The following is a 23,404-nucleotide window of genomic DNA, read 5'->3' as shown; positions in this document are numbered from 1 at the left end:
AAAAGTTAGAGCTATTGGCATTGTAAATGACAAAATTTGTATTTATGTGTTGGTTTTAAAAACAGATAAATAAATGGCATTGTCATTTACATTGCCATTAGCTTAATCTCTCGCAAATGTGAGACCTATTGTACCCTACGGACGAGCTCAGCAGACAGCAATTACTACCACACACACACACACACACCCAGAGCCACACAGACACACACACCCAGAGCCACACACACCCCCCCAGAGCCACACACACACACACCCAGAGCCACACACACACACACCCAGAGCCACACACACACACACACCCAGAGCCACACACACACCCAGAGCCACACACACACCCAGAGCCACAGCCACACACACACACACACACCCAGAGCCACAGCCACACACACACATACCCAGAGCCACAGCCACACACACACATACCCAGAGCCACAGCCACACACACACACATACCCAGAGCCACAGCCACACACACACACATACCCAGAGCCACAGCCACACACACATACATACCCAGAGCCACCCCCAACCACCCAGAGCCACACACACACCCACCCAGAGCTACACACACACACCCACCCAGAGCCACACACACACACACACACACACACACACACACACACACACACACACACACACCCAGAGCCACACACACACACACACACACCCACACCCAGAGCCACACACACACACACACACCCACACCCAGAGCCACACACACACACACACACCCAGAGCCACACACACACACACACCCACCCAGAGCCACACACACACACACACCCACCCAGAGCCACACACACACACACACCCACCCAGAGCCACACACACACACACCCACCCAGAGCCACACACACACACACCCACCCAGAGCCACACACACACACACCCACCCAGAGCCACACACACACACCCACCCACCCAGAGCCACACACACACCCAGAGCCACACACACCCACCCACAGCCACACACACACCCTCCCAGAGCCACACACACACCCACCCAGAGCCACACACACACAGGAGAGTGCTACAGGAAATGTGGAACAAACAATAGAAATAAGAAAAAAAATGTGCCATAGCTTACCAAAGCAAAAGAAGAAAAAAAAACTAGATAGTCGTTTTTAAGAAATGCGATAACGCCAGGACACGTGGCTCAGTGATTAAGTTAGATGTAAAAATATATACACAAATTCGTTGCTGACACTAAAACCAAGATTCTGAAGTTTTAGAGCTGGCTTTCCCACTTGTGATCCTGGACAAATCTGTTACCTCCCTGCCACACGCTCCTCATCTAAAAGACACACCGACTGTTTACTCAGACTAGCTGCCACAAAAAATAACCACAAAACAAGAGATTTGCATAGATCTAACAGCTAAAAAAAAAAATCAATAATTATGAACAAATATGGAGGAGAAAAACCTTGAAGTTTCTGGCTTTAAAGAGAACGTTTCCCCAGGACCACAAATACACCGCACACCCCCTTCCCTACTTCTAACAGGAGCATTCACCCCAGAATCAAAGCACTGGCAGGGACCCACTGCAGCTGCCAAGCAGCATTTACAAGATCATCAGAGGTGTCTGCCGAGCTGCCAATCACATACATCTGATAGTGCAGTCCTCAATCACACTTCAGCTCTTCTCCTCACTTATACCCACTCATGTGTGGAGACAGAAGGGGCCACTAGAGAGTCACTGGGAGACAGACAGCAGAGGGCGAAGGCATGGACACGAGGAACACACACTGGGAGACAGAAGGGAGTCACAGATGTAGGGGAAATGGAAACGCAGGAAGAGGCAAACACAGGCAGTTACAGACAATGGGAGACACAGACACTAAGACACACAGACAGAGGCGGACCACAGAACCTGCTGACACTGGGAGAGAAAGACCATGGGAGATGTGGACACATGGGAGGTAGACACAAGAAATCACAGACACTGGGAGACACAGACACTAAGAGACACAGATACAGATGTGGACCACAGAGCCTGCAGACTCTGGGAGAGGCAGACCATGGAAGATGCGAACACATGGGAGATGCACATGGGAGAAACAAGCCCATGGGAGAAACAAGCACATGGAGACACAGAGGTGGCCCACAGAACCCGTAGACACTGGGAGAGACAGACTTTGGGTGATGCAGGCACATAGGAGATGTACACTGGAGACCAGACACATAGGAATCATAACGCAGAGACACAGAATATGGGAGACACATACACTAAGAGCGACACAGATGGACCACAGAACCTGCAAACACTGGGAGAGACAATCCGTGGGAGATGCATATGGGATATGACGGCACGTGGGAGAGAAAGACACATGGGTATCACAGACAATGGGAGACACAGACACTAAGACAGAGACACAGTGATGGACCACAGAACCCGCAGATACTGGGAGAGAGAGTCATATGGGAGAGGCAGATACATGGGTATCACAGACACCGGGAGACACAGAGACTAAGACAGAGAGACACATTGATGGGCCACAGATCGCGCAGACACTGGAAGAGCCAGACATTGGGAGATGCAAATGGTAGATACCAGGACATGGCAGAGAGAGATACATGGAAGAGAGAGACACATGGGAGAGGCAGATACATGGGTATCACAGACACCGGGAGATACAGACACTGTGTCACAGAGAAACATTGATGGACCATCGAACTCGCAGACAGTGGGCGATACAGACCTTGGCAGATGCAACACAGGGAGTATCAGACACATGGGAGAGGCAGACAGAGTGACTCACAGACACTGGGAGACACAAACACCAATAGACAGATGGACGACAGAGCCTGCAGACAGCAGAAGAGACAGACTTTGCGAAATGCAACAAGCAATACAGGGAGACTCACACATATGGAAGAGGCAGACAGAGTGACTCAGACACCGAGAGAAAGACACTAAGAAACAAAGAAAAAGAGATGGGCCACAGACACTTGGTGATACAGACTTTGAGATGCAACAAAGGGAGAATCAAACAAATGGGAGACGCAGACACTAAGAGACAGACGGACAACAGAGCCTGCAGACACTAGAAGAGACACACCTTGGGAGATGGCAACACAGGTAGAAACAGAGGACACAGTCACACAGACAAGAGCTGCACACACAGAGAGACTAAGAGAGACTAAGACACAGAAAGCAGACAAATATATGGACCAGAAAAGCCAGACACTGGGAGAGAGAGACAGAGAAACATCGGCAGCCACGAACACCGAGACACACGCTGCTGCGCACTTTTTTTTTTGAGACAGAGAAACACCAGCAGCCGTGAACACCGAGACACACGCTGCTGCGCACACTCAAGGGGGTGAAGACTGCAGCCAAACACAGATCACACCAGGGGCAGGAAGTTAAAAAAAAAAGTTTCAAAAGTGGCAGCTGGTAATCTCTCCCTGCGTCCTATCTGTCCGCACTGCTCTCGCCCCCTGCGAGGGGGGCCCAGCACCCCCTGGCCCCTCTTCACTGTGACCGGAAGTGGCCCCCGTAGCCCCGCGCCCCTCAGCACTGCACCGCTGCCTGGAGTCTACCGATAAAGGCTCGGAAGCCGCGGCCCAGCTTTCATACCTTCACCGTCCCCCGCACCCCTTACCCTGTGACGGTCACAACAGAGACAGCCAGAGGACTCAGTCGACGGCGGCAAGCAGGCGGCCACGCATGTTAACGGGCACCACGTGTGCTCTCTTTAAAGTTTGTAGGGGGACAGGTGCTGTCCGCACACTGGAACCAGCAGGGAGAGTTCGAGCACTGGAAGAATGGCTCCCTGATCGAAAGAGTGCGGGAACAAAACAAATGCATCAGAGGATGCAGTTTAAGTGGACGGGCACAGGACAGGGGCTAGCACAGGGAGGGAGGGTGGCGGGAACGGGCACAGAACAGGGGGGGGCGGGAAGCGGGAGGGGGGCAGGAATGGACCCGAGCTAACGGGCACCACGTGTTCTCTCTTTAAGGTTTGTAGGGGGACAGGTGCTGTCCGCACACTGGAACCAGCAGGGAGAGTTCGAGCACTGGAAGACAAAAACAAATGCATCAGAGGATGCAGTTTAAGTGGACGGGCACAGGACAGGGGCGAGCACAGGGAGGGAGGGTGGCGGGAACGGGCACAGAACAGGGGGGGGGCGGGAGGGGGCAGGAATGGACCCGAGCTAACGGGCACCACGTGTGCTCTCTTTAAAGTTTGTAGGGGGACAGGTGCTGTCCGCACACTGGAACCAGCAGGGAGAGTTCGAGCACTGGAAGAATGGCTCCCTGATCGAAAGAGTGCGGGAACAAAAACAAATGCATCAGAGGATGCAGTTTAAGTGGACGGGCACAGGACAGGGGCGAGCACAGGGAGGGAGGGTGGCGGGAACGGGCACAGAACAGGGGGGGGCGGGAAGCGGGAGGGGGGCAGGAATGGACCCGAGCCGAGCTCCAGAAACAAATCCCTTGCACACGGGGAGGGGGGCGGAACGGACACACGGGGAGGGGGGAGGAGGGGGCGGGAAGGCAAGATGAGCAACTGCACACGCACTTCCGAGCGGGAGGGGGGAGGGGGGGGGGCGGGAAGCGGGAGGGGGCGGGAATGGACCCGAGCCGAGCTCCAGAAACAAATCCCTTTCACACGGGGAGGGGGCGGAACGGACACACGGGGAGGGGGAGGAGGGGGCGGGAAGGCAAGATTTAACACGCACTCACCAGTGAATTGTCTCAGGGAATTATCCCGCTATCACCATAGGGGCAGTGCGCGACCCGCCTGGATCTCTCTCTGTTTTCACTCGATCGCATGCTGCCCTCGTTATGGCCCCCGTTCTGCCCGCACCAGTCTCTACCTTCTGTGCCTGCTCCGGGCCCTTGCTCACCTCGACCTCGCCTATGTCGCCGTCCAACACCTGCCCGGCAACGTCCTCCGCTTCTTCCGGGGCTCCCTCCAGGCAGGCCACGGGAGCCCCGCGTGGGCCGCCATACTTGTTGTGGGCCGCCGTCTTCCTTCTTCCCCTGGGCGGCGGGGGGGCGGGCACTTCCGGCCGGCCGCGCTAGGATTGGCCGGCCGGCCAGTCACGGGGCGGGAAACGGGAAGAAGAGACGCAGTAGTGCCGGCAATGCCGGACCAGACACGGGGGCGTTCCCGGCGTCCCGTGACGTCGGCAAAAGCCAAAGAATGTCGGGAACGCCCCCGTGTCTGGTCCGGCATTGACGGACAGGCCCCTCGTCCAATGGCAAGGCTCCGTTTACGGAGCCAGCCAATCAAGGACGAGGGACGATCTAAAGCCACACTATGGAACTCAACAGGATTTCGCCTGCGCGGAAAAGCTGCGCAGAGCGCAGCTTCCGCTAGGCGAAACCTAAAAATGGCCCCCCGGCGGAAAACCGGAGAAACGCCTGGTACCTGCTACGGCCAGTCCGGCCCTGCAAGCAGTTTATCCCACCTCCACATCTACCTCGCAGGTATAAACCCTGTAGTAAACTATAGGCAACACATTTTTTTCTATACTTAACCCCACATCTGCGTACCTTGACGATACATTTATTTATAAATCTATCATCAAGATAAAGTGATGTGGCGTTGCAAATAGTACATCTATATTTACCTTCATGCTATTTGGTAGGCAATATTTTTACTAGTATATTTGTATAGCGCAGTGTTTTCCTAATCGATGTACTGACATACAACTCCACCAAGTAAGGGGTCTGTCGAAGACCTGGGTGGTGGCTCTCAGATTTCTGCCAACTTCCATAGCGTCATCCTCTTCCCCCACTCCTGGGGAGGGGTTGAGTAGGAGGAATTAAAATAGAGGAAACAAAACGTGCATGCGATGCAACAGACTGAACTCTGCACCACACTTAACATAGCTGCTACAGCTTTGCTTGGCTTTAACGTTTGTACTATGGCATTAACTACACGTTGGTCGGTTGCTCTCGAAGGCTGTGATCATTTATTTAGTGCACAAGAGATTTGCCAGCTTCATGGGGGCCATCCGCACAATGCAACAATTCTTCAAACTAGTCTCTTTATATGGAGCCTACCTGCCAGCCTGTTGTCCTCTATTCCTGCAGTCCTGCCTGAGGCCACGCGGCATTAATTGCATTGCTCTCCCTACAGAACGTTTCTATCATGTTTGGCAAAACGTACAGCCCTCTCCCCCATGGTTTACAGGCTTCTTTCCCCATTCTACAAGGAGCATTTTCTGCATTTCCCAGATACGACCTGCCAGAATGGCTCATAAACAGGGAGAGTAGGATGAGGTTGGGACGTGAGCATAAATCTGACAACCCCTCCCTCATAAAATCGTGCAGGTCACATACACACTGCAATAATGCCTCCAAAAAAAACCATTTGACTTACTGAACATTGTCCTTTGCACCGAAAATCAATACGACAGACCAGGGCACAGAACATTTGTAATTTGTTCAGGGCCCAGTAGACACGGATAGGATGGGCTAAAGTGCCAACGTTTCCTGGGGTTATGCAGAATAAATGGGATAAAGAAAATGTAACTGCGAGGACAATATGGCGGACAATTATTGAGAGAACGTGTATGCATTATCTTAATGGTACATTTGAGGGTGATTGAGGGAGACGGCTGAGGAGAATGCTGCCAGTCAAAATTCACTTCCGAACACGCCATAGTTATTTCAAAGCCACATGTAGGGGCAAAACAGGTTCTTTAGCAAAACATATTTCATGCAATTACCAGACACCGCGTAGGTTGATTTGGAAAATGCCACCGTACCAAAAATATCCATCTACTTACCTCAAGATGTTCCAAAATATAGGGAGGGTTGGTCATGCCTAGCCTCAGCATGGCACCCTCTGGAATTACTTCTACCAGCTTCCACAAGAGCGTAGGCAGGTCCGTGCCAATGTCGCGCCCATAGGCCCCTGTGTCTTCGCTCGTCAGCCATATCTCGCACACACCCTCTGCGGAGAAAGCGAAGAGATAATTAACAAATCTGCTCAGGCGCTGTTTATTTTATCATACAGCTGCTGGCCCTACTTTTAATGCAGTGGGACAGAGACGATTATGCATCCCGTCCGCGACTCCATTGTATAGAGCAAGAAGCTTATCCCATGGGCAGCAGTGGGTTATTAAGTTCATTTTATGAGCACCAGAGTGCCACAACAATGTGGTAAATTATCGCTGTGTTGTGTGGGGAGATTAACGTTGGCGGCTGATGGCTAACACGCTGCATTCTAAGCAGCATCCTATTCAACCTAATAGTGCAGGGAGGTCTTGTACTGTAGATGGACGCTTGTGTCTTGGACGCAGTGCAGCAGAGGCGATAATGGCATAGAAACAGTCCTTATCATTAGTGAGTGAGCGCAGCAGCTTTTTTTAATGGTATGGGGTTAAAAGTGGAACGCAGTACCAGTGAAAAAGCGGTTAAAGAGATATAGCATCATATACTGCGTCTACTGCGATGTAATGCGAGCTACAAGAGCTGCGTGAACGGATGGCCATATTTGTAAAGATACACTTAATCAATGGGTTGCGTAACAGGCATGTGTGGGTAAAAAAACCCTTTTTTGGCATTATTTTTATAGTAGCAGTACCAAGCACAAAAGCAATGTGCATTATTATATTTTGCCTTTGAAACATAGACCTTTCTCACCGTCAGTGTCCTACTTTTGTGGGATGCAACATAATGACCACAGTGAAGCACAAAGCAGGCGTCTGGGGTATGCAAACCTGTGTAATACTCATCTAACCCCTAGTTTCTTAAGAGCTGGTCATCTGAATGCCTTTTGAGCAAATGGGTTTCCTCCGTGATCAACATCTCAATAATACTAACAGTGGACTGAAAAAATCAGTGGATCAAGCTTATTAATTTAAACTGCAACAATAAACATACATGGCTGAAAAGCAGACCCAGTTGTTAGGGCAAAACAGCAAAAGTTCAGCTTTGAAACTCGCAATATAGAATGACATTAGCATCCAGCAAAACACGCCTTTACATCCAACCTTTAATGGTCTGGTGCTTAAACTGCATTCGCCTTTAGATGCCATAATTCAAAGGATTGATCTGGTCTAGTTCTACAGGACAAGACGCGAAAATCATGTCCGAAAAACTGCAAACCCTTAAAGAGAATCCTAGATGAGAGCTTTGAATGACAGATAAAAGATATGTAATTGCCTTGCGAAATCTCTGAAATAATCAACATTTTTAGCTGTGTATCACCGCTAGGGTAGGCCACCAACAAAACAATGTCCCTACCTGTAGTTTGCATTATAAGAAGAGTGACTTGCATTCCTGAATGGCAAGGTCCAGATGTTTATGGAGAAGGAGCGAGAGAGGACAGGCACCACATAACAGGGACTCACAGCAGTCTTCTGCCAGAGTATCAGACACTTGGATGCTTTCCCCAAGTAAGGACAGCACCTGAAGAAGACTGTCACTTATCCAGTAGAGTAGTGGTTGCTTTATCTCTGTTCTGACTGAAAAGAAATTAGTTAATTTAAGAGTCTTACATAGTGCTAGCCAGACCCGAAGGTATCAGACCGCTTTACAACATTTATCATGATGCAATCTGATACATTATTTCAATAAGTAACACTGTCTTGTGAGGACTCCTGTTAAGGCTTGAAGGGGATCAAAGGAGCGAATCAAAAGGCAGGCGATGAAAATGCCTTCTTGTTGAAGTGTCTATATTCTTCACTGGGCGAGATTCCTGTGGCAGAGGAGCTACGTCTCATTGGGTGGAAGCTATCAATTCGGAAGAGTTCGGTTGAGGAAGTGGTCTTTGAGTTGTTTTTTAAAGTTTATGAAGGAGGGATTAGTCCCGATATGGACTGGGATGGCGTTCCAGATTTTGGGCGCATTTCAGAGAAGGAGCGTGTTAGGGTTTTTTTTTTGCGAGTTTTGGGAGGAATGAGGAGTAGTGTGTTAGTGCTCCTGAGATTCCTTGTCTGGCCTGCCTTTTTGAGTTTGGGGGCTAGGTTTGCAGGTTTACCGGTTTAATAATAATAATAATCCACATTTGTAATGCGCGAACAATCACCCGTAAGGGTCTCTAGGCGCTGGGGGCCGTCGGGAAGATTATACAAGCTATTGCCCAGAGTCACATGGAGCCATATGGTATTGCCGCCGGCGCCGGGAATCGATCCGTGATCCCCAGATTCCAAAGTCAGTCGCCCTGGTCGCGGCGCCACACCTCTTCCTGGTATAAAGAGCTTTGTGTAGGAGACATGCAGTTCTGAAGTTGGAACGTGCTTCAATTGGGAGACATTTTAGTTCTCTTAGAGAGGAAGAAATGTGGTTGTATTTCTTCACTCCGGTCACCATCCTAGCAGCTGCATTTAGAGCTGTTCTGAGTGGCGCTAAGTGGGATTTTGCTGTGCCTGTGAGGGTCGCATTACCGTAGTCCAATCTGGACAGAACTAAAGATTGTGTGGCATATTAAAGGTCATTGGGAGGTATTAAGGGTTTAATTTTGTTGAGTAGTTTTAGGTTGTAGAATGCGCTCTTCCCATTGCTCTTAAGAAAGGAAGGAAAAGGCTAGCTACCCCAATTATCCACGAAAAAATCAAAATATCAGCTTAATATGTGAGGCCACCAATGTCCCAAGAGAGTTTGGTGGGGAGGGACAGGGAGAGTTCAATTCCCAACAAAATTAGTAAAAACGTGGGCCACAAAGATCACTTCTTAGCACAGTTTCTAATATGTTTTAATTAATAAAAGGCTTTAGGAACAGTTCTGAGGTGAAGGCCGAAGGATGGAACAATAATCTAAAATGTGTCACAGCTCCGAGGAGCACTGGTCAGTTTCTGAAGACAAAAAAAAACAGCTTGCCTGCATACCGCAGAAACACTTGGTGCACAGTGGCGAAATGTTTGTGCCACAGGAAAACAATAAATATCCCATACAATGTGTCCAAATGGTAGTAAAATGCCTATCATATATATATCGTGTGGCGGGAGAAATAACACCAGTTGTAAATACAGAGCCAGAGGATACAGAAAAGGCCATCAATGTTCCTGTACGGAGCATTGTACCTTCAGAGGTCATGCTAGAAATAATTGCCATCAGGACTGCTACCATTTCTAGCCAAAATGTTAGCAACACCTGTCTGCATTTTGGTTACATATTCTAGGATCCTGTTAACATATGGGAGTGCTGTTCGAAGTGATAGAATGTAAAAGGTGCTGCTTAGTTAGGACAATTAGCTGTTCTACATAACAGCGATGCCATTTACATATGCAAGTATACAGAATGCAAGTAGGACTTTACAAACTCTACTCGCAGGACTAGGCAAAAAAGGACAGGGCAAAAAAAAACCACACTCTTAATGCTACTCTAGGGGTAAAACAACAGTTCTGAAGAGAAAAAAACAACTAGATATGAATGCATGTCATTAAAAATCTGACCAACAGTATATTACTAAACAAAGAAACCAGAAACAGTCCTAAGTGGGGAGTCGCCACAGAGAAAAGATGTATTTATTTCCATCAACAAGTAAATGTAAAATGATACTCCGACGTCCTTTCCTCAAACGGAATACCATCCGGACTTCTGAAGCCCCTAATGAAAAGCATTAAATGTGGTAAAACATTGATGAAAGAGTGCGCTTAAGCTGTGGGTACAGATGTTCCCAGTTGAAGCATGTGACTTCCTGGGATGAACATGCACGTCCATGCTTGGTATGCAGGCAAGTGAGGGGTAAAATAAGGTGGTGGAACAGAACAGTCTTACAAACAGCCACAAGACAAGCAACTTATATAATGCTGGAGGTAAGCGGTCACAATAACCTCTTTTTCAAGTGTTTACCGCATTTTGTAGACAGAAAAACAGGCTTCTCTTCCACTGTGAAGGACAATACTTTGTAAAAAAAAACACGCCTCTGAAAGTCATATGTTCAGCTGAAAAAGATTTCAATTCTGTGCAGAATGCATCCGTGGACATTTTCCTTTTCTGCAAAAAAAACACTTATACAGAGCTAACAGATCACACCCCGCCTTTCGCCATCTACTTCTATGACTTGACAGCAACGGAGCTGTGTTCTGCTGACTGGTGCCGCGCAGGGCTTTTATTCCAGTCTGACAAGTACCAAACTTGCATGTGGAGAGGGAAACGTGAAACAAGGATGGCAGGTCACTACAACCTGGTGGCTTGCTTCCTCCAATGTCACCGTGGCTCTCGGCAGTTCTCAGTGAGAAACAACGAGCACTACAAACCCCTTATTTAGTGGGAAAGACGACCTGGTTCTACAACGCACCCCTGTACGAGACTGTATGAAACTCTATCAAGTTAAAGTTGTTGAGAGCAGCTTCAGCTTTTTCTTCCCTTTTTTAGAAGCAGAGTAGTGAAATCCGATTCACAGATCCCACCTAATCTCCCTGCCCTCACTCAACAGTTCCTTCCTTGCTCCCGACTCTTGGAATGTCAGTGAGTGAAGAATGTGAAAAGATCAGGCTTCTGGAACACATTCCTCCTGCTCCACAAATTCAGGTGGGGCAGTGTAGGCTTTGAAAAAGCAGGTGAGAAGACAACAGTGAGAGGAGCAGAAGATTTGAAAGAGGAGAAAATAAAGGAAATACAATAAATGCCTGCAGGCAGGACCGGACTGGCCATAGCGGACACCGGGCATTTTCCCGGTAGGCCGTAAGGGTGGTGGCTCGTTTTGGAGCGGTAGGGGCCTGTTTTGGAGTGGCGGGGGACTGTTTTGGAGCGATGGGGGCCGGTTTTGCAGCAGTGCTGCCATATAGCCCCTTGTAACAAAAGCAGCAGCAGTGTTTACCATCAGCACCCCACTCCCCGGGGCCGTTCCAACTTAATTGCCAGGGCTGGTTTGCTCTCTCAGTCTGACCCTGCCTGCTGGTGGCATCTATGGACTGCATCGCTCTCCCAGGATGAGACTGTAACCATTCCTTTAGCTTCTGCTGGGAAGATCTCTTCACCACGGCACTGTGACCGTCTTCCACACTTGTTCCCATCACCTCACCCAAGGGATGACTGAGAAGGAGTTTGCCGACAGCAATAGAGAAGCAATGGAGAAAGATCCAGGCGCTCCACTGTGGCTTTACTACAACAGTAGCTTAAGAGAGATCCTGTATCAAAGGCAACCCCCCCCCCCAAAAAGCCAATATAAATTATACAGCCCCTGATGCTTCTTACACAGGATATGCACAAATATATTTCTCAAAAGGCAACCCCTATCATTATTTTGTGTGTTAGGGGAAGATTCTATTCCGATATATATTTAGAGACAAATCCAGTGCCTGTATGGGATACTTTTGCCAGGCCCAAGGACAAAGGACTTCCATAACCATACAGTTCATAAAGGATATGTGAAAAAATATTTGGGTAAGTGCCACATGTAAACAAACACCAATATTTGGATGACTGTTAGTACTCGTGCCCTGATGACTTTGACCCGTAAGTTAATAAGTTGCAATAAAACATGTTGACCGTTGATACCATAATGGTCATACATGGGAGTTGATTTTAATCTTGAGTATGGGCATGGAATAAAAGTTATAAGCTATATGCTACATTTAACTCATTTTTAATTATATTACTACAGTCAACCCTTCCTCTACGCATACTAGATGAAAACAAGCCAAAAGTAGAGCTAACCGAGGAGGAGCTACGACGGCAAACAAGATGGCTGCTTAGGTTCCCGGCTCCGCCGATCTCCGTATTCCGCCGCAAGATCCTGTACAATATCCTGACCTTACAGCCTCTGCTTGTATGAAGTGTTCCTCACTCCGATGGCGAAAAACTGACGTTTTAATCTGCTGATTTAACGAACTTACACCGTGTTGAAGATCGTGGCCTGTTCCGACGGTGAAGTCGGGGCCTCGAGTATCCGCAAGGCTGGGCTGCAGTGCAACAACATCGGCTGGGGACCTTGGCAGTGTCCGGTTGATCGCAGTGGAAACTTCATCTATGCCCGAATTTGGTGGCGATTGTTTTTCCTATCCCAGCATAGAGAGAGAGGTGACCTGCTTGCTGACTGAAGGTCGGGATCCCGGCCAGCGGTGTTCCGCCGGGTCACCGCGGCTGTGGATAACGGCGGGTCACCGTTTATGCCTGCCCTCTTGTGATCCTGTTCGCCCCTCCTGGAAATGCCAGTTTCACCCGGGGAGCTGATCGAGACTGGTACCGAACTTGATAAAATGGATCAAACGACATCAGGACTAACGTTAAGATCGATACTGTCGGAACTTTGGGCGTTTCACTCGCAAATGGATGTGTCCTTGACAAAAATGGATGCATGCCTAACTGGGATTCTGCTCGAGGTCCCGGACCCTGCCCTACGGTTGAATCAGCAATCTACAGCCGTTCAAGCAGCGGCCATTTTGCCTTTGTGTGAGGACCCCGTGAGGGAACGAGTAGAGAAGCGAATGTTAGAACCAACGGATGGCGCTCTGGAAGATTGTGTCTCCGAGGCCGTGAGTGTGTCACAGTACCTTACATCGTCATTGACTTTGGAAGTATCGTGTGGCGTTCCCCCCCCCCCCCCCCCCCCCCCCCGGAGACCTGTGCCATAGACTCTCCCCTCATCGTGTGGTGGTCTCTTCCTCCTTTGGAGATTCTACGATCCCGGGGCGAGAAACATCGAGACGGTCTAGCGCGGGGAAGGACACTTTCAGTGCTTGAACTTTTAGTAGAGTTATCAGCTACAAGTGGTAATGGCTTGACTTTCGATGGCTTCCGTCTCATTTATGACTTGTATGTGTGCTCATGGGTCTCGCTGGGGAGAGTCCGGGTGCTGGTTCGGAAGGGTCAGGGTAAAGTTCATTACATTGGGATGATTTGGAACTACTGTTATTGGCGCCTGAATTGCAACTGTTTGATTAATGAGGCTGGGCGGTGTAACACGGTATCCCCTGTGGTCCTTTGTAGGAGTAGCTCGACATCCGTCCTTTGTGACAGGGGGGCTCTGTGTTGGGCGGGGGGACTAAGGGGTCGGAAACATCGTATGATTATGCCCTCCTCCACTCTTCTTCTTCTTTTCCCTTCTTTTAGGGTTTAGGTTAGTGGGCGACAGGCACGCTGCTAGTGGGGTTAGGCTATAGCCATCGACAGGGGTGCAGGGTGGGGGATTGGGGGGGGGGGGGGTTATTTTGACTTTATTTTCTATGGCCTTTCTTTTCTCCCTCCCTTCCCTTTATGTTATGTTATGTTATGTTATAGACATTTATTCGGCGCACAGCTGCCCCAGCAAAGGGGCGTCCTGGCGCCTGACAAGGTAGTCAACACAACACAACTAAAAAGGCAGCAAACTAAGAAGAACAGGTTTCAAATGAATAAAAAAGTCTTGATGGCCCTACGAAACAGAAAAAGATTGTCAGATGCGCGTATATCTAAAGGAAGAGAATTCCAACTCTGAATGAGCGGCCTCCAGCTCGGCAAAGCTTGAACCGAGGGACAACTGCGAGCTCCTGGCCTAAAGATCTCAAAGAGCGGCCAGGGACATAGGGCGTCAGAAGATTCATAAGGATCGGCGCCGAAGGTCCCTTAAGGATTTTATAGGACAAACAAAGTACTTTAAACTCAATCCTCTGTTTGACAGGAAGCCAATGCAGAGACTTCAGAGTACTAGCGGCGGAGCAAAACCTGGGCAAACCAACCACTGCCCTGGCTGCCGCGTTTTGCACCCGTTGCAGACATGTGATTTCAGCTTGATTCGCCCCAATCAAGAGAGAACTGGCATAATCCAGCCGAGAGATCACCGGCGCCTGCAGCACCAGTTGCCTGGTGGGGGCATCAAAGAATTTCAGGACTGGTCTAAATCCCAGCAAAATGCCAAAGCAACTGGCGGCTGTTCTTTTAGTATGAGAGACAAAACTAAGGGCGGGATCTAGCCATACTCCAAGATTTTTTGTCTCCGTTACCGGAGTCGGGGTAGGTCCCAATTCCGGAGGCCACCAGATGTCACCCCGTAGTTCTGATTTCTTGCCGATAACCATGATCTCAGTTTTTTTAGCGTTCAGCTGGAGATGGTTGGAATTCATCCAGCTGCCAAGCGCCCTCAGCCCGTTCTGGAACCTGGGGGCGTCCACGTCAGAGTCCCCGCTGAGCGTGACCGCAAGCTGGGTGTCGTCAGCATATGAGACCATAGTCAGGCCCCACTGTCTGACGACATCCGCCAGCTGCCTCACATACAGGTTGAAAAGCGTGGGGCTCAGCGAGGACCCCTGGGGGACCCCCTGGTCCAGCGAATGGAATTTGGACTGATGGGGAGGAATGGCTATGCAAAAAGTACGATCGGCAAGAAAGGACCGAAACCACTGGAGGTCGGTCCCTGAGATGCCAGCTTCTTCCAGGCGCTGGAGAAGGATATTATGAGAGACGGTGTCAAAGGCGGCGCTAAGATCTAATAAAACAAGCGCCGCCGTATGACCCGAATCTAGCACCATACGCAGATGTTCCACCATATAAAGAAGAGTTGTCTCCGTGCTGTGATCAGCACGGAAGCCATTCTGCGTGGGGTCGAAGATGTTTGCCCGCAAAAGATGGTCAGAGAGAACCCTGTTCACATGTGCCTCCATAACTTTCGCCGGCCACGGGAGAAGCGATATTGGGCGGTGGTTTTCTGGCTTAAGTGGATCTAAGCCCGGCTTCTTCAAAATGGGCGTAACCACCGTATGCTTCCAGCTCCCAGGGACCATACCGGTGGAGAGCGAAAGATTGATCAAGGAGCGCACTGGCAGAACATCCATAGACAGCAGGTCCCTAAAAAGAACTGGTCTCAACGGATCAGCCGGAGACCCAGACTTAATATTTTTGGCCAATAGCTTAAAACTCTCAAGCGGTTTATTCCTTTGGATCAGTATGGTTTGTGCTTTATTTTGACTCATCGAGATCTGGTATTTAGTGCCCTTGATTTAAGTTCGGTCGCACCTTGGGTGGGCAGGCCCTGAGTGCTGGCGTCTACGGAAATGTATATTGTACTGTTGTGTTCTCTGAATCGTAAGTCTTAACGCCAGAGTCCCATGAATGGTTCTTTTATCTGCATATCCTGATTTCTTGGCCTGTCCCCAGTGTCCTATTGTTCATATTGTATGGCACCTGATCCGCTCATTTAAATAATATAAAATGAAACCTTTAATATCTCCTGTAATGTATCAATGCGTTCTAGTACAAGACCCATTCTGAATCAGTGCCGTACCTCAGGGTTGTCGGCTGAGGAGCTGTGTTAAATTCTGACAAATCAGGTTTCACTTCTGTTTAGCGGCCGGCCCCCGTGGTTGTAGGCCCATACTTGTACCTTATGAATGCTGCAATAAAGGTTTTCAAAAAAAAAAAAGTAGAGCCAACCCACATGGAGAAAGCCTGGCCATATTAGAAGACTGTGTGGGAGGCTAAATGTATCTGACAGATGTGCAAAAAAATAAGAGACAATGGAATTGGAGGAGCAGAAGTCTGGCTAAAACCGATTAATCACATACATATGTTCCATTTTGTTGGTGACCAGAATAAAGAAATTATGGAATCCAGTATTAGGAGTCTAGATTGCTGAGGCAAAGACGAAAGAATTACCAGAAGAGTTAAGGGGATATTAGGTAGGTATTGTTTTAAAAAAAAACAGGCTACATTAGGTGATTTAGGAATGCACCAGACAAGATGGTGGAGTCTTTCAGAAATATGAGATTGAAAACATATTGAAGTAGGATGTACTGGATACTCTGACAAGGGTGTCCAGTTATGGGCCTGGCATGTAGCGCCTGTGATATCTGAAGAAGAGTTCCAAGGGGAGATGGAACAAGAAACTGCAAGCTTGGCTGAGACGCAGGGTGAGGCTTAAAGACTGCTAGTAAATAAGGCCCTAAATAAGATGTAGTTTGTGGCTGAACAAGCAGGTGATGATGAGGTGATAGTAGTTCTAATTTCATCGGAAGTCAGCTACAAAAAAACTACAAGCAGCGTTTAAATTTCAGCAGTCTTCCTGTGAAACCATCATATTGGCCTGCTAACCAGGAACAGGGCCCTCTTGGCTGTAAAAATGGACATGAATGCCTAAGAGATTGTGAGCACACTCTGTTCAAACTATATTCAATAGAGGAAAAAGTATGGAATTACCCTGGAATCAGTTGCTAGACCCTCCCTGAATAAGTGACCCTTACAAAGGCAAGTGAGATGAGAGTTCAAGTAGCATCTGTGTGTGCGTTACGTGTAAGCCTATCAGGTGTGGGGGTTCCAAGCCAAAGGTTTGCAAAAAATAAAAAGGAAAAGCATCTGATAGAGAATACATGACAGTCAGCTTGCTTCCTAGTGATTTGTATGTATTGGGCGCATGTTGCATTTCTCAGTTCAACACTCTTTAATATCAGCATTGCTCTTGTGTAAACTACTGGAATGGACATGATAGGAGGAAGCAAAGGAATAATTTTGTAGGCAGAGTTATCTAAAAGTTAACCCCTTCCCTGCTGATGACGGAACCGCTCCGTCATCAGCTGCGGTGGCGCTGTGCTGATGACGGAGCGGTTCCGTCATGGCCCGCTCGGCGTTCCTGCGCGGCACGAATTCCGCGCCTGCGCTGAGCGTTCTATTGAGCGGGGCGGGCCATGACGGAACCGCTCCGTCATAAGCACAGCGCCACCGACGCTGGTGACGGAGCGGTTCCGTCACCAGCGTGCAGCCGCCCCGCCCCCTTAGCACTGCGGCGGAATAGCCGCCGCAGTGAAGGGGTTAAAAATATTCAGATTAAAGTGCACTCTTCATTTTTTTAACATTTTCATGTGGGGGTGGGGGTGGGGGGGTGGGAGGGGGGAGCTGCCAGGAGTTCGAATGATGATGACGTTGTCGGTGTTACATTACAACTTCCAGGAATAAAGGCAGGGTTTCTACTGATTGTGCCCACTGGGTTTTTGACTGGTGTAGGTTAAGAAGAATCAGACTGGCAAAGTGGCATAGCTGCAGTGCTTCTTCCATCTACCCCCACCACCTCCCTTGGCCCGCTCAGTCACATCTACAAACGCACTCAGGTTTCCTGGGAATCTCAGGAATTTCATGCTCTGCCCCAGACCTTTGAAAGGGGGGTTGTGCACTCAATCTATGGTCTTCTTGGACAGCAGAGAAAGATGTTGGCCAAAGGTTCCACCCACATTTGAAACACTTGCCACAGTGAGCATGAACCCGGGACGAACAGAGACATGAAAGTGTTCTGCATTTCAAGTTCTTTAACAAGAGAATATAGTTCTGTCCAAAAACTGAAGACAATAAGATGCCACACGAATGAACAGAAATATCATGGCTCACGCAATTTATATTATAATGCGCCACACGAATGAACAGAAATTTCATGGCTCACTCAATTTACATTATAATGCGCGTCTGTCGATCTAGGCATGTACAGTAATTACAGCCACTAATATGTCACAGAACATAAAATGAACTGTTTGTGATTCATTCTATGTGTTAATTAGAAACGAACTCAATGCTATCCATGTTATTGATCACAAAAGCATTAAAGTTTGAGTTAGGCCTACCAGCATTCAAATTTAAGACATGGGTTGCTTACAGATTTTAGCAGCTGATGTACGGAGTGTTGAGCGGTCTTACTGGGTTCAAGCTCAGAACCCTTTGGTTACACCCTATACTCAACACCAAATCCATTCACCATCGGAGTAATGTATGATGACTGAAATGTTACCTACAGATTACAGAGCTCTCCTCTGCGAAAACCTCTTACTACTGAGGTGTCTTACCACACACACTTGGACAACAAATACAGCTAGTAGGATAGCACAGAGGGTCTGTTTTCATAACCATGTTATGTCATCACTGTGGGCAATTTAGTTTTTTTCCCTTCACAGTTGATAATTGACTAATATTCGAATGAGTTTCAGTAATACCCATTATTAACATTTTCCTATGAAACTGCAAGGCGGCCTCGTGAAAAATCCGTTCAAATGCCCTCTTGCTTCATTTTATACAAAATGCTCACTCAACTTTTAAATGTTCAAGTTTATAAGGAATTGTGTACATACAGGAAAATCTGGAAGGTAAAAAGATATGGTAGGAAAACAGTCCCTGTTGCAAAAACATTACACAGTGCATTTATAGACGAAACATTTCTCCTGTTATTTAACTTGAAAATAAAGACTATGTTCTAACTAGCGACCAGTGCATGGTGCCCTATTTCAATTTTGTAGCGTCAGATTTACTTCTAAAATATATTCTCAAACCCAAGGAGGAGGGACAAACGCCATATTTCATGAAATCAACAAAAACAGATGGCAACAACGTTAAATGTTACCAAACAACTGCAATTTTACAACCCTCTACAGCTCAGAAATATTTGTTTGCCAGTCAGAAAAATTTTGATGGGTTTTGTGTTTTTTCGTCCAAGAATGTTCCATGTTTTCACTCCCCTGGAAAGAGGCTCTGGGTGGCTGCCGCGCTGTTGCTAGGTGAAAGTGAGGGAGAAATCATTACCAATGCACGAGGAAATAACAGCCACGTGCAAAACAAGATCCAGCTCTTCTGTCTGCCGGGGGAGGGGCTATTAGCACCCTGGTGGGCCAGAACCTGGAATTAAATCACAAGGAGGGGAAGCAGCTGCAAAACCGGAATAGCAGTCTGGCCTGCTTGGAGATCAGGGGGGGTGCGAGGCAGACACAGTGTGCCAGGGGCCAAATGAGGAGAGAACAGGCCGGCTGAGTGACAAGTGAGGGACAGGCTCTGCAACCAATCTGCAGCCATGGCTGACTTCCTTCTCGCCTCTCCCCCACAACACACTGCTTCCGGCACTGTTATTTCACACTTCTAATCTATTCCTTGCAGAACGCAGAAATGTGTAGGGTTTCCAGAAAGAGCACTGAAGGTATACTGTTACAACAACAAATAATATCTGGGGGTCAAAAAGGAGAGAGTCAGTAAGTCTAGCAGGAAGGACCACTATACCAAATGCATGCAAAACAGTATCAGTGAGAAATAACAGTTAGTGAACGGTCATGTCAAGACTCAAGAGTACATGGAGAAAAATGTATTGTTCCCATCAGAAGCCACACTGTACCGCCCTTGTTGTCATCATTTGGGATCTCCTTACCCAGGAGACAAGACGGCCGGTAAATAATTACCGTGACCGAGATGTGATGTGAGGGCAGAACAGAAGGGTATGATAGTGGCTAATGACAAAAGCAGTGTATGGTGATTGGAGTGGAAAAGTGAAGGGTAATTGTAAAATTAGGTGAATTGGGTGGAAAAAAGAAATTTTATTAATATCCCCCAATCCCTAAGATTAAAAGGCAGGTGTGGGTGCAGGTTTTAAATAATAACCGCACGTAATGGTGGTCGACATGTTTCTGCATTTCATAAGAAAAGATTTTCTAATGCATTCCTCAGGACCTAAAAAGATACACTACTGCTTTGTAAATATAAGTAAGATAAATAATAAAGATATCACCTGGACATCCAGGCGTACTCAACCGTATACTGTCAGTGCATAATGGTAAGGGATCCAACATGTAAAACAAACAGACAAACAAACGGAGAAACAAATAGGACACATAATGTTATACACATTGTTTCTGTTTGTAATCATAATGGCATTGCAATATGTTCATTCATACTAGGACATCATCTCAAGTATACACTCACCCTTATGTGTAGGTTGAGAGGCTTCACCCCACCTGGCTGCAGCGCAGGTAAAAGGAGCACCGCTCTTGGGATAATCATATTGTATTTGCAGAGCGGTTAGTTATGTGATACTAGACAAAACAAAGTGAAAATAGAGTGTACTTCGAGACGAGAGGTAGTCTAGACCTCTTATAAAATCAAGTGGTGACCAGGCTAGGCGTGACCGCCGTAATCTGTCATAGCCAGTGGGGATGACCACCCAGCGTTGGTATCTTTTGAGTCTATCGCATTATATATATAAGAGCGAGATAAGGTACTCACTGAGCGCTCAAAACGGGCGTAAGAATGAGTCGCTCTAATGATTTGCCCAACACTCGTTAATCGTGGGCTTATTAACACGGAGATCTGTTATGCATGGAAAGCGCTCCGTGTAAACATTATTTAAAAGCGCACAAGCAGTACGAAGTCAATGCGATGCTTTGTATCTTTGAGAGCGGAGTGGCCTCTAGCGGCATGTGTTGCTCCGTATCTGCGCAGGGAAAGAACAAACGCCACGCGCTTTGAAAAAGCAGTTCGCGCAGCGTTCACTCACCTCTCCGTCGGTGTCTCCGGGCAGTCTTCAGTACTGCTCGGGGGGGCGCCGATCGCGGAGTGAGGTGATGTTTTGTATGGTTGTAATTCTTCAAACATCACGTGACAAAAGCAGTCACGTGATGCTTGGAATTATGGGAGATGTAGTTCACTACCCGTTTCAGCCTCTAATTGATTGGAAAAATATGCTCTAAAGCTGCACAACAGTGTGTATATATGTACATTGCTTAACACACACTCCGTGGTATTTAAGATCACAGCTTCCACGGCATTAGTATCAAAGTGTATGCATACTAGAGCGTGAGTGCTAGATGGCTTTCTGACAAGTATTAGTGGACGATGCATAGTGACATTATACAGGGCACCATTCAGAGGGACATTATACAGGGCACCATTCAGAGGGACATCCAGGGTATAGGCTCATTGAGGCCCTCCTTGTCGCTGTTAAGGCGGTATACCCATTTTTGTTCAATCTTGAACAAAAAACGGCTGACGTCCGCACATGAATCAGGGATGTGCGGTTGCTCAACAGAAAGATACGGACACGTATCCAAGAACACAAAAGCACGGTGCGGTGCCGGAAACAAGCTACCCGACTCACCGCACACTTTCTGGAGAAGGGTCATGGTCCTGAAGAGTTTTACTGGACAGTCCTTGAGCAACCGCACATCCCTGATTCATGTGCGGACGTCAGCCGTTTTTTGTTCAAGATTGAACAAAAATGGGTATACCGCCTTAACAGCGACAAGGAGGGCCTCAATGAGCCTATACCCTGGATGTCCCTCTGAATGGTGCCCTGTATAATGTCCCTCTGAATGGTGCCCTGTATAATGTCACTATGCATCGTCCACTAATACTTGTCAGAAAGCCATCTAGCACTCACGCTCTAGTATGCATACACTTTGATACTAATGCCGTGGAAGCTGTGATCTTAAATACCACGGAGTGTGTGTTAAGCAATGTACATATATACACACTGTTGTGCAGCTTTAGAGCATATTTTTCCAATCAATTAGAGGCTGAAACGGGTAGTGAACTACATCTCCCATAATTCCAAGCATCACGTGACTGCTTTTGTCACGTGATGTTTGAAGAATTACAACCATACAAAACATCACCTCACTCCGCGATCGGCGCCCCCCCGAGCAGTACTGAAGACTGCCCGGAGACACCGACGGAGAGGTGAGTGAACGCTGCGCGAACTGCTTTTTCAAAGCGCGTGGCGTTTGTTCTTTCCCTGCGCAGATACGGAGCAACACATGCCGCTAGAGGCCACTCCGCTCTCAAAGATACAAAGCATCGCATTGACTTCGTACTGCTTGTGCGCTTTTAAATAATGTTTACACGGAGCGCTTTCCATGCATAACAGATCTCCGTGTTAATAAGCCCACGATTAACGAGTGTTGGGCAAATCATTAGAGCGACTCATTCTTACGCCCGTTTTGAGCGCTCAGTGAGTACCTTATCTCGCTCTTATATATATAATGCGATAGACTCAAAAGATACCAACGCTGGGTGGTCATCCCCACTGGCTATGACAGATTACGGCGGTCACGCCTAGCCTGGTCACCACTTGATTTTATAAGAGGTCTAGACTACCTCTCGTCTCGAAGTACACTCTATTTTCACTTTGTTTTGTCTAGTATCACATAACTAACCGCTCTGCAAATACAATATGATTATCCCCAGAGCGGTGCTCCTTTTACCTGCGCTGCAGCCAGGTGGGGTGAAGCCTCTCAACCTACACATAAGGGTGAGTGTATACTTGAGATGATGTCCTAGTATGAATGAACATATTGCAATGCCATTATGATTACAAACAGAAACAATGTGTATAACATTATGTGTCCTATTTGTTTCTCCGTTTGTTTGTCTGTTTGTTTTACATGTTGGATCCCTTACCATTATGCACTGACAGTATACGGTTGAGTACGCCTGGATGTCCAGGTGATATCTTTATTATTTATCTTACTTATATTTACAAAGCAGTAGTGTATCTTTTTAGGTCCTGAGGAATGCATTAGAAAATCTTTTCTTATGAAATGCAGAAACATGTCGACCACCATTACGTGCGGTTATTATTTAAAACCTGCACCCACACCTGCCTTTTAATCTTAGGGATTGGGGGATATTAATAAAATTTCTTTTTTCCACCCAATTCACCTAATTTTACAATTACCCTTCACTTTTCCACTCCAATCACCATACACTGCTTTTGTCATTAGCCACTATCATACCCTTCTGTTCTGCCCTCACATCACATCTCGGTCACGGTAATTATTTACCGGCCGT

At 47.7% G+C, this 23,404-nt stretch overlaps 1 protein-coding gene across 1 annotated transcript in view; it reads right to left on the bottom strand.

Moving 5' to 3' along the window:
- Positions 1 to 23,404, bottom strand: part of CDKAL1 (CDKAL1 threonylcarbamoyladenosine tRNA methylthiotransferase) — a 2,392,744-nt gene that overhangs the window by 809,353 nt on the left and 1,559,987 nt on the right. Inside the window, exon 9 of the mRNA XM_086965147.1 lies at positions 6,748 to 6,914. Coding sequence (XP_086821273.1) covers positions 6,748 to 6,914 — 167 coding nt within the window. The remainder of the gene's footprint in view (positions 1 to 6,747; positions 6,915 to 23,404) is intronic.

The sequence above is a fragment of the Lissotriton vulgaris genome, chromosome 4_1 (genome assembly GCF_964263255.1).
Source record: "Lissotriton vulgaris chromosome 4_1, aLisVul1.2, whole genome shotgun sequence".
NCBI lineage: Eukaryota > Metazoa > Chordata > Amphibia > Caudata > Salamandridae > Lissotriton > Lissotriton vulgaris.
This window is presented reverse-complemented; position numbering and strand designations above follow the sequence as displayed.